The sequence below is a fragment of the Henckelia pumila genome, chromosome 3 (assembly GCF_033568475.1).
Source record: "Henckelia pumila isolate YLH828 chromosome 3, ASM3356847v2, whole genome shotgun sequence".
NCBI classification, from domain to species: domain Eukaryota; kingdom Viridiplantae; phylum Streptophyta; class Magnoliopsida; order Lamiales; family Gesneriaceae; genus Henckelia; species Henckelia pumila.
The window spans coordinates 70,311,993-70,328,761 of NC_133122.1; the positions used below are offsets into that span (position 1 = coordinate 70,311,993).

Below are 16,769 nucleotides of genomic sequence, written 5' to 3' on the forward strand. Positions count from 1 at the left end.
ATAGTTAAATTTAAAGAGTTAAATTTAATGAACTAAGGAGTTGGACTTCTTAAATAAGAGTAAGGGAGTAGGATTTCCTAAAATGACATAGGGATGGACATTTTTGGAAACCACTGAATTCGGATTCAGGAAAATTTATTTTGACTTTAAAATGTGCAGAAATGGTTTCTGTGCACATTGGTGAAATCGGTTCATCAATCGGAGTCACGATGAATTTTATATTAATTTCTGAACGTGCGGGCTTTGCTTGTCGGGCCCTAGCTTATGACTAATGGGCCCTAAGGTGTTAGTGGCCTGCATTATAAATAAGTTATTGCAGTACAGAAATTAGACACAACAGGTCATTATTTTGAGAGACAAAATTTTCGAACCCTAGCTCTCACTCTAATATTTTCGGCCGCCCCCCCCTTTGCTCTGTCAGAGAAAATTCCGGTCTGTGATTTTTGAATTGCAGTCAGGAATAACGAATCAGATTCGTTTAATCTCTTCGCAGAAAAACTTCTGATAGATTTTCTAGTGCAATCTATCAGAGGGATTTAAACCCCATTCGTGGACCTGATTGAAGGAGTTCATCAGTTCCTGGGAGATACAAGAAGCGCAGAGAAATCTGTGTGGTGTCCAATAATCTCGCTTCGAGATTGAAGGTAAAATTTAATTAATTGTTATTTGAATTTTACACACACAATAATTTAATCGTTGAATGGTTGATACCCACACCATGGAATTGTTCCATGATAAAATTTTAAACTTCCGCTGCACCGGGTATCAATCGTGATTGATCTGACCGCCAATTTTTCCAACATATCTTGCACTGTTCCTTAGATATGAACGAGTACAACCGGATATCGATGTGCTCATCTGCTAAAGAGATATGGGACAAGCTAGAGATATGTCACGAAGGCACCAACCAAGTGAAAGAAACAAAGATCGACTTACTCCAACTCAAATACGAAACATTTGAGATGGAATCCAACGAAGATGTTGACACCATGTTCCGAAGGCTTACTCAAATCATCAATGAGTTAGCACAATTGGGAGAACAATATCCTACCAAGCAAGTTTGGAGGAGAGCTCTTCGTGCCCTACCAAAAGAATGGGATGCCAAGAGAACCGCCATCATCGAATCCAACAAAGGGGACACTGCCGCCTATGATCTTGATCAACTACATGGGACCCTAAAAACCCATGAGTTAGAAGTGTCCACAAGAAAAGAATCAAAGAAAGAAGATGTCAAGCACAAAGGGATAGCCTTGACTACACAAGTCGAAGAAGATGATGATGATGACATGGCTCTCTTCGCAAGAAAATTCAAGAAATTCATGCGAGGAAACAAATTCAAAAAGGACAAGAAACCTGAGAAAGAAGTGACCTGCTACAACTGTCAACAACAAGGTCACTACGCCAATGAATGCCCACTCAAGAAGAAAGTGGACAAAGGAAAGAAGAAAGCCCTACTAGCTACCTGGAGTGATAGCGACGACGACGACGAGGAAGCAAACTTCTGCTTAATGGCTAAAAGTGATGACATCGTCTCTAACGACGATGACGAGGTACCTACTTACGATGAACTCTTACATGCTTATAAAGATATGTTTGATATGGTTAAGATTCTTAGAAAAGAGAATAGAAATCTTAAAAAGGAATTAGAAACTAAGGAGCATGATAACCTTAGACTTAAGGATGACTTAGATCACTTAGAAAAATCTTTCGATAAATTCAATGTGAGTAGCAATAAATTAAACAACCTACTTAGCATGCAGAAATGTAGCTTTGATAAGGGAGGAATAGGCTATGGTAAGAAGTCTATAGACTTTGCTAGTCTAATAGCTAAGGCTAAGATGAGATCACCCCCTACTTGTTCTTATTGTTGCAAATCTGGTCATGTTAGACATAAATGCAGATCATTGAAATATCAATATGTTCAAAAGAGCTATATGAAATGGAGGCCTAAGAGTACTTAACAACTCATTAGTCGACATTATGAGATCACAATCTAAGGGAGTTCAATATAGACCGGCTTAAAAATGCCTTGACTTGCGGCTGGTCTCCCTGTTGAACGTTGCTCTGTCCAAGGAAATAGGTTTTTAAAGTGGCCATATGCCCTACCTACTACTGGGAGCACTCTTAGAAAGTGGCGATGATGTTGCTATGAGAGACTGAACTCTTAGAAGTCTATTCTGTATCTCTCTTTTCTAACATTGTGGACCCAAAAGAACTAAAGGGTACCAAAACAATTCTTTTCAGGGAACTAGGAAAACTGTTCTCCCTAGCATATGGTATCTAGACAGTGGATGTTCTAGACATATGACGGGGAACAAGGATCTTCTTCAATCAATCAAACCAAAGGAGAAGGGGACTGTCACCTTTGGAGACAACAGCAAAGGAGTAATTGAAGGCATCGGCTCAATAGGTATATCTAATTCTTGTCTAATTGATGATGTACTCCTAGTGAAAGGACTTAAGCATAATCTACTAAGCATAAGTCAATTGTGCGATAGAGGTTATGAAGTCAAATTCACTCCCCAACACTGCACTGTATCATTTATTAGTGACAAATCCATAAATTTCAAAGGATATAGAAGTGAGAACGTTTACAAGGTCTCTTTAAATAATTTATCTTTATCAAATATAAAAAGCCTTGTATCCGTGAATGTTGATGATAACATTCTTTGGCATAGACGATTGGGTCATGTTGGTCCTAGTACCATCGAAAAACTTTTAAAACTTGACTTAGTTGTTGGTATGCCAAAACTTGATTTGAAACTTGATTCTGTTTGTGATGCGTGTCAATTTGGCAAACATACAAGGGAATCTTTTAAAAGCAAAAATTTTGTATCCACTTCTATGCCCCTTGAACTTCTCCACCTAGATCTATGTGGTCCCTCGAGGAACGCTAGTTTAGGAGGAAAGCTTTATGCGTTTTTCATTGTAGATGATTTTTCACGTTACACGTGGACATTGTTTTTAGCTCACAAAAATGATGCCTTTGAGTATTTTAAAACTTTTGCTAAACGAGTTGAGAATGAGAAAAATCTTTCAATAAAACAGATCCGTAGTGACCACGGAACTGAATTTCAAAATGAGAGTTTTTCAAACTTTTGTGAAGAGAAAGGCATCGGTCATAATTTTTCTTGTTCTAGGACTCCTCAACAAAATGGGGTCGTTGAGAGGAAAAATAGGACACTTGTGGAGATTGCGAGGACCATGATATGTGAGCATTCTCTACCAAAATATTTTTGGGCTGAAGCAATGAACACTGCCTGTTACATCATCAATCGCGTATCAATAAGGCCAATTCTCAAGAAAACTCCATACGAGTTATGGAGGGAGAGAAAGCCTAACATTTCATTCTTTCGGGCTTTTGGTTCTAAGTGCTTCATTCACAACAATGGTAAGGACAACCTTGGCAAATTTGATGTCAAATCCGATAAAGGTATTTTTCTTGGGTATTCTACTACAAGTAAGGCTTATAGAGTATTCAATAAGCGCACCTTACTTGTTGAAGAATCAATGCATGTTATATTTGATGAATCTTTGTTAAATATTTCTCGCACTAACAATGATGATATAGAAATACTTGAAGAAGAGATGGTTTCCTCAAGCTTAAATGATATAGATGCTACAGTTGAGGAAACACCACTTCCTAAGGAATGGACACATCACAAAGATCATCCTAAAGATCTGATAATTGGAAGTCCATCAAAGGGAGTATCTACTCGCTCTTCTCTCAATAATATTTGTAATCATCTTGCTTTTGTTTCTCATGTTGAGCCAAAATGTGTTGATGATGTTTTACTTGATGATTCCTGGATTATTGCTATGCAAGATGAGTTAAATGAATTTAAACGCAATAATGTTTGGGATCTTGTTTCTAGGCCGCATGATAGACCTGTGATAGGTACTAAATGGGTGTTTAGAAATAAACTTGATGAGCATGGCACCATCACTAGAAACAAGGCTAGGCTCATAGCTAAAGGATATAGTCAAGAAGAAGGCATTGATTATGATGAGACTTATGCTCCTGTTGCCCGTCTTGAATCCATTCGTATGTTACTTGCTTTTGCATGCTCTAGAAATTTTAAATTATTTCAGATGGATGTTAAAAGTGCTTTCTTGAATGGTGATTTGAAAGAAGAGGTCTATATTGAACAACCTGATGGCTTTGTTGATAATTTGTTATCTGATCACGTATATAGACTCAACAAAGCTTTGTATGGATTGAAACAAGCTCCTCGAGCTTGGTATGAAAAACTCTCTTCTTTCATTATTACCAATGGCTTTACTAGAGGAATTGTTGATATTACTTTGTTTACCAAACATGACAAAGATGATTTATTAATTGTGCAAATTTATGTTGATGACATAATTTTTGGTTCTACTAATGAAACTCTTTGTCAAGAATTCTCTAAGTTGATGCAGGAACACTTCGAGATGAGTATGATGGGGGAACTTAACTATTTCCTCGGATTACAAATCAAACAGTGCAAGGATGGGTTCTTTGTGAACCAAAGCAAATACATCAAGGAGATTCTAAAAAAGTTTGGAATGGAGAACACAAAATCATCATCCACACCGATGAGCACAGCAATCAGACTCGACAAGGATGAAAATGGTAAAACTGTAGATCAATCTTCCTTTCGTAGTATGATTGGCTCCTTATTATATGCTACTGCTAGTAGACCGGACATTATGTTTAGTGTTTGCTTGTGTGCACGATTTCAATCATGTCCAAAGGAATCACATTTGTTCGCCTTAAAACGCATTTTCAAATATCTTTCAAATACTCCAAATCTCGGCTTGTGGTATTCGAAAAATTCTTTCTTTGATTTAAAAGCTTATTGCGATGCCGACTTTGGTGGATATAAGGTGGACCGAAAAAGCACTAGTGGAACCTGTTTCTTTTTAGGAAACTGTTTGGTTTCTTGGTTTTCCAAAAAGCAAAACTGTGTTGCGTTATCAACGACCGAAGCCGAATATATGGCTGCCGGTAGTTGTTGTGCGCAAATTCTTTGGATGAAGCATCAATTGCTCGACTATGGCGTCTCTTTTTCAAAAATCCCTATTTTCTGTGACAACACTAGCGCCATATGTCTTACAAAGAATCCGATTCAACATTCGCGCACCAAACATATTGACATTCGTCATCATTTTATTCGTGACCACATCGAACGAAATGAAGTTGAACTTCAATATGTTGACACTAAAAATCAAATTGCCGATATTTTTACAAAACCACTAGATGAAAATACTTTTATTCGTTTGCGTGGTGAACTTGGCATGATTGAGTTGTAATCACTTGTGGACATAAATAAATTTAATGTCATATTAAGGGGGAGCTTAATATAAAATTTGAGCAACTTAATTTTGGATAATACAAATTAATTGTATTTATTCAAAGTTATAAAGCTCACATTTTATGTGAAATTTATGTGTTGCTTTTTAGAAATCATATTTAATTATCATGTTTTGCATTTATTTTTCCAGTCTTTTTGATTATCACAAAAAGGGGGAGAATTAGTTTGGTTAAATACTTTAACTAAGGGGGAGAGTTAGTTTGCTTAAATGCATAGAGAATAAAAAAAATTGGTTATTTGATAAACAAACTCTTCTTAACTAATTGTTTAATTTAGGAGGAGTTTTATTCATGCAATTATATTGTGCAAATTTAAATTATTTATTTAATATTGTACATTTATTTCTCCTATTTAACCAAGTTTTGTGATCATCAAAAAGGGGGAGATTGTTACGCCTTAAACGCATACAAATCTCGTGTTATGAGATTAATGTTTTTAATGCATTAACAAATCTCATATTATTATGTTTTGATGATTACAAAACTCGGTTAATTGTTACTAACCATTTAAAGTGAGACTTTGCAGATTAGATCATATTAACAATCAAATTCTTGGAAGTTACTTTGAAGTTGTAAAAGAAATGGACAAGGAGAAGCCAATATTATAAAGCAGAAACTTGCAAAATTCACCGGGCACTTTCCGGTCATCCAAATCAGATCTCCAACAATGAAAATCAAGATCAGGATGTTCTCAAGCTTCTCTCCAAATTTCATATCAATCCAACGGCTGGATATGGAGATATGAGTTTTTTAACAAAGCTGCACAGTACTTACTTCTGCAAGGAATGAACTATGAAGACTCAACTTCAGAAAATAACTGGGAATGCTTCGTTTATTAAAATCCGATCTCCACCGATCACATGGATTTCTATGATGTTTTAAAGTTTGTATCCAAATTTCAAATCAATCCAACGGCTGGATATGGAGTTATGATTTTTGCAAATATGTTGAACAGTAGCTATTTCTGCAAGGAGCTAACTGCTGAAGTATCGGATTCATAAGACTACTGGAATCGATGGAGGCATCCAAATCCAATCTCCACCAATCACGATCAATATCAGGATGTTACAAAGATTGTGTGTTAATTTCAGGCCAATCCAACGGATGGATTGTGAGATTCGAATTTTTGAAAAGTAATGCTCAGAACAAAAGCGAGAACGTGATTTTGCGACTTCCGAGATTTACTGGAAATGTTTGACTCGTTAGAATCAAATCTTCACCGTTCAGATTGAAGATCCAGATGTTTTAAAGCTTCAGTTTAAATTTCAGATCAATCCAACGGTTAGATTAGAAGATATGATTTTTCCACAAAAGCTGCTCAGTGCTGGAAAAAGAAGGCAGCGGCGCCTACACTTTGTCTCTACTCCTTGGCTTCCCAATAAACGCTCCAAGCACACAAATTCAAATTCAAATCTTTGCCAACTATAAATAGAGGCTTGCCAAGACCATTTAGAGACATCCCAACTCATCTCTTCTCTCTTTTGCAAGCAATTTCTCACTATCAAAGTGTTTGTGTGATATATTTGAGAGTGTTTGTAAAAAAAATAGTTTGTGAGTTGGTTGTGCTATTGTTGTAAACACTTGAGTGTGAAGCCAAGTGTGTTGTGCTATCGTTGTAAGCACTTGAGTGTGAAGCCAAGTGTTGTGTTGAGGCTATCCTTGGAACCCTTAAGGCCAAGAGTGTTGAGTTGTATCGGCGCGGTGATCGTGTCAAGTTGTAAGGCTATCCTTGGAGCCATCAAGGCCAAGACGTTCGAAGTGCTAGTGGATCCTTGGTTAATCGACTTAACCAAGAAGGGGAGACGTAGACGATTTATCGTCGAACTTCCATAAACATCTCTTATCCCTTTTACTGCTTTATTTACATTACGCATTTATTTACCGCACTTATTATTTGATTGCTTAAGTCTTCCGCTTGCGTACTTGCATAATCGCTTTAAATTGCTAAAGTTGCCAATAGAACCTAAATCCCCCCCCCATTAGGTTCTAACACAAGTCCTGCTCAGCCTAGACACCATGAGTTTGTAGAACCATCTAGGGGTCAACTCCGTTGGGTAGCACCCCACACTCGTCGAAAATCACAGTAGCGTCAGTCTCCGTCAATACGGCGTCTCCCTACCGGCAATATAATAAAGGTGTAGGGCTGTGTGAATCTACTCAAATGGCTATCTCGAATGAGATTCGCTCAACATGAATACGCAGGCCCAAACACTTTCAATAAATGCCTAAATCATCTATATGCTCGTAAAAATATATCCCTACATCAAGTGAAAATCACATAATATATAAGAATTTATTTGTCTATTTAAAATCACAAAGTTCACACAAATATTCTCCAAGTGTCAAGACTGACAGATGGTCATGGATTTAGGTGCATAAAATTTTGAAAAAATTCGAAAAAATTAGGATCACAACACATTCAGTCGCTCAGCTTACTTTTCATCATTGGCCACAACAATCACATTTTCCACGACTTCGACACAACATAAAATTTTTTGTTTATTATTTATTTATTTAAAATCAACTTACCATGATTGGCTCACAAATCACTCAATAACTAAACACAAACAAAGGAAAATAAACCCCCCAAACTTCAAAATGTTCATTTTCCTCAATATACTAAATCAATCTAAGCGAAGGAATGCACGTACCTCAGGCAATGACCGTCAGTGGTCGTCACCAGGCTCATCGCTAGACTCCTCATGTGGTGCATGTTTCTGTAACTCGGTAATGTACTGAGGAGGCCACTATGGATGGGGTGGAAAACGAATGGCAGAGGAAGAGGATCCCGAAAACTGTTAGAACTGATGTGAAGTCCATCATGAAGCCCATCAAAACGTCAAATCGTTGGCGGAATTCATTCATCTCTCACCAATGCGCTCTTACTTTGTGATCTAGAAATGTCACTCGATCATTCAGTGTCCGTGGAGCAGCTTGCGGTGGTTGTCTTGCACCACCTTGTTGATGTGGCGGCATTGGTTTTGTGTGGTATAGTTCAATGATGCATCTTGGCTTCAATAATTCTTCATTATCTGCCCATGTAACACCTATGTGCTGGCAGAGATGTATAATCAGTGAAGGGTGTAAGAGATCGCAGGAAGTGGCTCCTGTCACGACACTCAAAATAGAATCCTGAACAATCCATCTTAGGTCGACGGTTTTGCCAGTGACAATACAATATACTTGTATCGCACAGTCCTCTATCACCTTCGTGGTGTGATCTTTTGGTTTGAGTCTAGCTGATATCAATGCATACCAACGCTCTTCATTAACCTTCAAAGCGTGCTTAGGGAAGCTGATCGGACCCCATTCACCAATATTCCACTTTGAGACTCCATGATACAACCTTTGAATGACTTCATCTGGCTCAAAGTGTTCCTGATTGTATTCCTCGTATTCATCATGCATGATCCGTGGGAGATTGTATAATGTGTTGATGTTTTGGGTGTCAAACATCACCATCTTTCCTCTTACCAATACCTTCAAGTTTTCGTGTCTTACCTTCAAATTGGCATATAACTTGCGGACCAAAGAGATTGCAGCGTCTGTGATGATAGTATTATGACGTCTCATATCATAACCATGCTCCTTGTCACACTATGAAATTGAGTCTAATTGACATCGGTGTTACTTAACATTTTCACATAAAATGACAAGCATTGGAATATAGACTTCAGGAACAACCAGTCTTTTCATTCATAAACTGAACTACCTCATCTCTTACAAAAAGAAATCTAACTGTTTTTACAATGCTTAACTGAAATTAACTAAACAGAAACACAAAATCTAACGCAGCGACTTATTTTAAAGAGAATCAAACATCAGGATCGCGGTCAATTTTCACCAGCCCCAGAACTGGTTTTGCTCGTCATTTTCCATCTCTTCATTCTTGTATGAGAGGGTGGTTTTGTGGGTGAGTGTATGAGTGTCACTCAATAAATGAGGTCAATTATCTCAGTTTTTAAAATCAATTTTTAACATATATCTTATATATATATATATATATATACATAAACCAGAATAGAACTGAAGTCCTAAATAATTCAGAAATACAAAATCAGATTATGCACCAAATTAACTTATGATTTTCGTGGCTAACTGATATCATCCCTTTATATGTCTGTTTATCCTCTAAAAGGTGAAGAATCATAAAATAATAGAAACAGAGCAGAGTGTTAAAAATATATATATTTCTATCACTAGTTCACAAGCATCAGTGAATCAACATTACAGTTTCAGATTTTTGGGCTTTGAAAACAGATATACATGTTGGAACATAATATTAGCATTAAAACCGAGGCCTACTTACAGTAGATTGCTAACATAAATTTTGGTGGTTCTTGAGATGAAACTCGACTGATCGTTTCACTGAATTTTCACTCGAATTTCTATGTGTATTTGCTTTGAATCTTTTATAGAATTCTGAGTGCCATTTATGGGCTCAAATCCGGCTGTTACGCACCATTTAATTCCCTTGAATTGACTTGATTTTGAGTTATTATATAGGTTACAAAATCTCATATTTTCTGCTATCTGTTACGGATTGACTGCTAGGTGCCCCAACTAGACTGACCAGCGGAACTATTCTGACTGCTTTTGTTCTTCGACCGGTCAAGTTCAGCTGCTCAACTCGGTTTGCTTTTGTGACTGGTCCAGTTTGGCTGCTCAACTCAGACTGCTTTTGTTCTTCGACTGCTCAAATGATTTTTTTCATGTCTATGTCTTCACCATGCTTTTAGACATCAATGCTGTGTAATTTGCTGTTGCCTCCTCATTCCAAAACTTGCATGCACCGTAGTTAGTGGAGGATGAGACGACTTGCTTTTGTTTCTTCTTAGGGGCCATTTTATCTAACACCTTGAAACCGCTAACAATTTACTCACAAGATTCAACCAATTCAAGGAAAATAAACCCCAAACTTCCTTCAAACATTGCTATTTATCCTCACTTTTATAGGTACATAGATATATATAATAATTAGATTAGATAATTAGATAGATTATAATACTTTTAACCTGATAACTCAATCATGATTTTTTTTTTATTTTTGTTAAAGAAACCCACACTTTTTACATCTCTATTTTTCGTTTAAGTTATAAAAGAAAGTAAAGAAACTAAAATGGAGCCCCATTTCTTTTTCAATTTTCCTTTATTTTTATTTACAAAATTATAAGGATTTTAGGTCCAACTAGTTATGTTTGGTACCTATGATTAGGTAGGGATTGCATAATTATCTATCGTTTGACTGGTTTTTAAATTCTCTTCTAATAAACCTAGGCCCGTGACTAATGTACTGTGGATGCTGGAAAAGACGAGAAAGTAATCTACACATGGAGAAGGTATTCTTAATCCAAATTTGAACAGTATCTAAGATTAGATCGGCCATTTACGAAAGTACCCAACCCTCTTCCCTAGATCAAAATTTCATTCACCTCTTTCGTTGAACATTGGCAGAGAGAGCCTGGACTTAAAGTGAAGCTGCAAGTTTCTTCCTTCTCCCCATTGTATTCGTTTCGATGACGACCTTCCTCCAATTCTGGCATGTTCAATTTATCGACGAACCACTCTCTGAATTATGGGTTCCAGGTATGAGCCAAGCTCCTGAAGACTACCCACCTCGAAATATCTCACCATAACGCAAGCTAGAAGAATTGTTCCTGTTAGGATTGTTCTTCGTCGTCACCACCGTCTCTAGAACTCTGAAAGGAATATTTTATTCCTTAAAATCATCCTATTTTGAAAAGATTTTATTTAAATATCTTTTGTCTTTCTTGGACATGAAGTTATTTATTTCCTTGAATAACTTGATTTGAGATTTTGATAAGCTCATTATAATATCTTATCTAATATATTGTTTTCATATTGTGTAGATTTTATATGAACAAATCTAGAGAATCCTATGTCTACAAGGAAACATCTACAAGGAAGGATTCTAGTTTATATATTGGAGAGAGACAAATCAATTGGAGAGACCGATACATAGAGAGACCATGTGAGTTTATATACATTGAGAAAGAGTTGTAGAACTACTGAAGCTTGCATCGGTCGTTGTTACTTGAAGCCTTGAAGAACACTCGAAGATCGGTGATCAAGAAGTGAAACGCCCAACTACTAATAAATGCGGAAAAACTTTTTTTTTTTTTTATGCTATATACTATACATATACGCCCATACATATATGTATATAAAAATAACATACTTTTCTTAAGTAACATAAAAAAAATATTAAATAAATAAATCCTTAAAAATGTTTCATGCATCAATTTAAAATAATAAACAATACTGCTGAAAAATCTCATACGCGGAAACAATAATAAAATAAATCATGTTTCAAAACTCAATGCAATAATCTAAATAACTGCGACGGTCACGGGGTCCACTGCCATGCTCGCTCATACGTCCTCGCCACCGGTAGGAGCTACATCATACTCACCTGCACCATATAAGTGTAGTGAGCCTAGAGGCTCAACATGTCTAATCCTTTATAACAAGGGTTAAAATAATGCATCACGTAAATACTAATACATATACATGTATATGAGCATGCATGGAAACATTTTTCATAACATAAATGCTGAATCATAAATCTTATACATAACATAACTTTCTTCATCATACATAACATAATTGAGCATGTCATAAACATAAAAACTGAGTATGGTCATATCCATGAATGTGACTAATAACTGTGCCGACTGATCAGTCTAAAGAACCATCGTACGTGGCGGTGGAATAATCCACCTCTATGCTGGTAGTAAACTACCTCTGTGCCAGTGGTAAAACCACTTCTATGCCGGTAGTAGAACTACCTCTGTGTCAGTGGTAAAACCACTTCTATGCTGTCACATCACTTCAATTTCCATAAAAATATTTTTCATGCTCAATTCTTAATCATAAACACATCATAAAATATTTCATGTATGCATGCACTTAAAATATGTCCGTAATATATATTTAATTAATTTTAATAATAAATATACTTTTACTTAAAATAGACTTCATGCATAAAAATAATTAAATATATATTCCGGACTTAGTTTATTTTCATGGATTGGTCCCGACTGCTGGTCTCTCTACTAAACCCCTTAACTGACTTAAAGCCTGTTAACTAACTTAAAGCCCATAATTAAATAACTACTTTTAAAAAATATAATTTTTACTAAAATAAAATACTTAAATGTTATTGGGCTTAAATAAAAATATTTAGGCCCAATAACTAATTAATTCATAAAAATTCCTAGACTGGCCCAATAAAATCACTGACTAGCCCAAAAATTCCGATGGGCCCTACGGGCCCATAAAATTATTGGGTTAACTTAAAATAAATTTAAAAAGCCCAAATAAAATTATTTGGAAGCCCAAATAATTTTATTTCTAATTAAATGGCCCAAAAATCCAATTAAAGCATTAAACATTTTAAAATTAAAATACTCGAGCCCGGCCCACCTAGCCCGGACCCGAATCTACCTGACCCGACCCTAGACCCTACTGACCCGACCCACTACCCTGACCCGACCCGAAACCACCCAGGACCCCCCCTTACCCGACGCCCCCTCTCCTTGCCCTCGGCTGTGCGAGCAGCAGCCCTTTAGGGGCTGCTGCCGCCTCGCTCCGGCCGCCCCTGGCCGGAGCGCCGCCGGCAGGACCTTCCCAGGGTCCTGTCGGTTCGAACCCAGCCTTGGCTCGGCTGGGTCATGACCTAGCATGACCAGCCGAGCCCCTCTTCCACTAAACCCTAAACTGCCGCCTCCCATGACCAAACCTTGCACCAGCTTGTACCCTGCCGTGAACCAGCCTGAACCCCTGGACCCAGCTCGACCCTAGGCACCCTAGGACACCCCTCGAACCTGACCCAGCAGACCATGCTTGTCCCATGCCAAGAAAACGTGAGCATATGCCATCCAAACATGAAAAACGTGAGCTGTTCAATATTCAATTCAAGATATTGCATGCACTCAATGAAAATCAGAATAAAACATAAAAGATCTGCCATAAAAACGTGTATGTAGCTTATATGGTGTTAAAGAAAGGAGTTAAACATTCCTTGATAATTATTTGACAACGAACGATGCGTTTACGGGACTCCGGGACAACGAACGGACCAAAAACCTTCAAAGGTGGAGCTTGGTTGGATCGGCTATGGAGTTTTCTGTCAAGAGGGATGATGGAGGCGTGAAGGAGGGTGGAAGAAAAGAGTTATCGGCTAATGAGATAGTGGTAGGGTAGGTTTAGGTTTTAAATAGATTAAATAGAATTAAAATGGAATATTAATTAATATAATATAGTTAGGTAGATAATATGACATAAAATATAAATTTTTAAACTAATAAAATTAATAATAAATCTGATATTAAACCAAAATCCCGAAATAATAACTTTGGGAATTTTTAAATATTAATAAAAGTCAATAAAATGACTTATTTTGACTAAAAATCAACTATTAAATAAATATATAACTAAATACTAAAATTTTCTTGACAAAATATCTTAAAATAACATTTTAAAGCTAAAACAACTCATAAAATATTTTTGGCTAAATATTTTGGCGTCTCGTCCGTCCACGGTCCCGTCTACGCGATCAAAACCAATTAATTTCCATAAATCACAAAATCACTAATTTTGGGTTAAATGCTAAAATAACTTAAATCATGCATATAAATCACATAATAACACATAAATTCATTTAACCCTTATTTTAAAATTAATTTCTCCTAATTATGCATGCGAATTTACGTATTAAAATTTCCGGGTGTTACAATTCTCCCCCCCTTAAATTGAATTTCGTCCTCGAAATTCGACGGATCAAATTCTAATAACGGAGTTCTTCAAAAATCCAATTCACTAAACTCATTATCACATATCTAGTTCCCAAGTTTCGGTATCCCAAAAGTAATGCTTCTGCTGCGCACTCTGATAAACAAAATATTTTTAACTTCACCAAAGTTCCCTTAAAAGAATAGGTTAGGGCATACCGGAGATCAAAGAGGTGTTTGGGTCTGCCCCAGCTGCTTGCATGACAAACACCCTCCCGGTGGTGTTCTTCTTCCTTGGACAATTTATGGACATGTGCCCTGGCTCCTTGCAATGAAAACACACATTCGACCCACTCAGGCACAGACCCGAATGTGGTTTCTGACACTTCGGGCAAAGTGGTACTCCTCCTGCCTTAGGGGCCCCGCCCCTCTGTTGCTGCTGCTGCTGACCCTGCTGACTCTGCTGGTTAAGGTCCTTAGATGGCCCTGTGTACTGTTTCTTCGTGGGTGGCTGCGAAGATGGTTGATAAGATTCCAGCTGGAGCTGTCTCCTACGCTGCTGTTCCTTCTGGATCTCTCTCCGACCCTCCTCGGAACGCAAGGCTCTACTCACTGCAGACTCGTATGTAAAGACGTCTGCCATACGCACATCATGCCTGATCTCAGCCTTCAGGCCCTCCACAAACTGTCGCAGCTTCTCCTGCGGACTGTCAGCAATCATGGGCACAAAGTGACAGCCCCTCTCAAACTGGCTCACATACTCCACAACAGACCTGTCCCCCTGACGGAGACTCATGAACTCACGGATCATGCGGCTGCGCACATCCTCAGTAAAGTACTTGGCGTAGAAGATACGCCTAAACTCCATCCACGTCAGTGTGGGCAAGTGAACTCCCCTAACTGCACCCTCCCACCAAAGGGCTGCATCCCCTCTCATCATGTACGTCGCACAGTTCACCCTGTCGGTGTCTGTGATCCCCATGTAATCAAAGATGGACTCAAGAGAGCGAATCCATCCCTCAGCCACCAAAGGATCGGTGGTCCCAGCAAACTCCTTAGGTCCCTTCTTCTGGAACCTCTCAGCCACGTCCTCCTCATGGGATAGTCTGGGACGTGCAGCCTGCTGCTCCAACAGAGCAGTAATCCCTGCCATCATCGTAGCACTGGCCTGCTCCAGTGCTGTCATACGGTTCTGCGGAGGTGGCGGTGGCGGTGGAGGTCTTCCGCGTCTATTCATCTGTCTGGGAGGCATTCTGTACCACCACATATTTCTTTACGTAAATCGCAATGCATAACTAAGGGTTTCAAAAATCTTACTGAACATGAAATACTTAAAATTAATACATATGCTCCTTCTAAATCTTATTAAAACATTTAAAACTTACAGACCAGTAGCAGGATTTCTGAGCTTCACGTGGCAGATGGACACCCTCCGAGGACCGTGCTTTGATACCAATTGAAACGCCCAACTACTAATAAATGCGGAAAAACTTTTTTTTTTTTTTTTATGCTATATACTATACATATACGCCCATACATATATGTATATAAAAATAACATACTTTTCTTAAGTAACATAAAAAAAATATTAAATAAATAAATCCTTAAAAATGTTTCATGCATCAATTTAAAATAATAAACAATACTGCTGAAAAATCTCATACGCGGAAACAATAATAAAATAAATCATGTTTCAAAACTCAATGCAATAATCTAAATAACTGCGACGGTCACGGGGTCCACTGCCATGCTCGCTCATACGTCCTCGCCACCGGTAGGAGCTACATCATACTCACCTGCACCATATAAGCGTAGTGAGCCTAGAGGCTCAACATGTCTAATCCTTTATAACAAGGGTTAAAATAATGCATCACGTAAATACTAATATATATACATGTATATGAGCATGCATGGAAACATTTTTCATAACATAAATGCTGAATCATAAATCTTATACATAACATAACTTTCTTCATCATACATAACATAATTGAGCATGTCATAAACATAAAAACTGAGTATGGTCATATCCATGAATGTGACTAATAACTGTGCCGACTGATCAGTCTAAAGAACCATCGTACGTGGCGGTGGAATAATCCACCTCTATGCTGGTAGTAAACTACCTCTGTGCCAGTGGTAAAACCACTTCTATGCCGGTAGTAGAACTACCTCTGTGTCAGTGGTAAAACCACTTCTATGCTGTCACATCACTTCAATTTCCATAAAAATATTTTTCATGCTCAATTCTTAATCATAAACACATCATAAAATATTTCATGTATGCATGCACTTAAAATATGTCCGTAATATATTTAATTAATTTTAATAATAAATATACTTTTACTTAAAATAGACTTCATGCATAAAAATAATTAAATATATATTCCGTACTTAGTTTATTTTCATGGATTGGTCCCGACTGCTGGTCTCTCTACTAAACCCCTTAACTGACTTAAAGCCTGTTAACTAACTTAAAGCCCATAATTAAATAACTACTTTTAAAAAATATAATTTTTACTAAAATAAAATACTTAAATGTTATTGGGCTTAAATAAAAATATTTAGGCCCAATAACTAATTAATTCATAAAAATTCCTAGACTGGCCCAATAAAATCACTGACTAGCCCAAAAATTCCGATGGGCCCTACGGGCCCATAAA

General features: G+C 37.4%; 2 protein-coding genes across 2 annotated transcripts in view; one reads left to right on the plus strand and one right to left on the minus strand.

Moving 5' to 3' along the window:
- LOC140888980 (7-hydroxymethyl chlorophyll a reductase, chloroplastic) overlaps positions 1 to 8,155 on the plus strand; it is a 19,303-nt gene extending 11,148 nt beyond the window's left edge. Inside the window, exon 17 of the mRNA XM_073296676.1 lies at positions 8,097 to 8,155. Coding sequence (XP_073152777.1) covers positions 8,097 to 8,155 — 59 coding nt within the window. The remainder of the gene's footprint in view (positions 1 to 8,096) is intronic.
- A 3,577-nt stretch (positions 8,156 to 11,732) lies between these two features.
- Positions 11,733 to 15,349, minus strand: LOC140893488 (uncharacterized). The gene is made up of 2 exons (XM_073302550.1): positions 14,326 to 15,349; positions 11,733 to 11,786 (listed from the first exon to the last, which is right to left on the minus strand). Exons 1-2 carry the CDS (start codon positions 15,341 to 15,343, stop codon positions 11,746 to 11,748), a joined length of 1,059 nt encoding a protein of 352 aa, XP_073158651.1. The 5' UTR covers positions 15,344 to 15,349; the 3' UTR covers positions 11,733 to 11,745.
- Between the last annotated feature and the right edge of the window lie 1,420 nt (positions 15,350 to 16,769).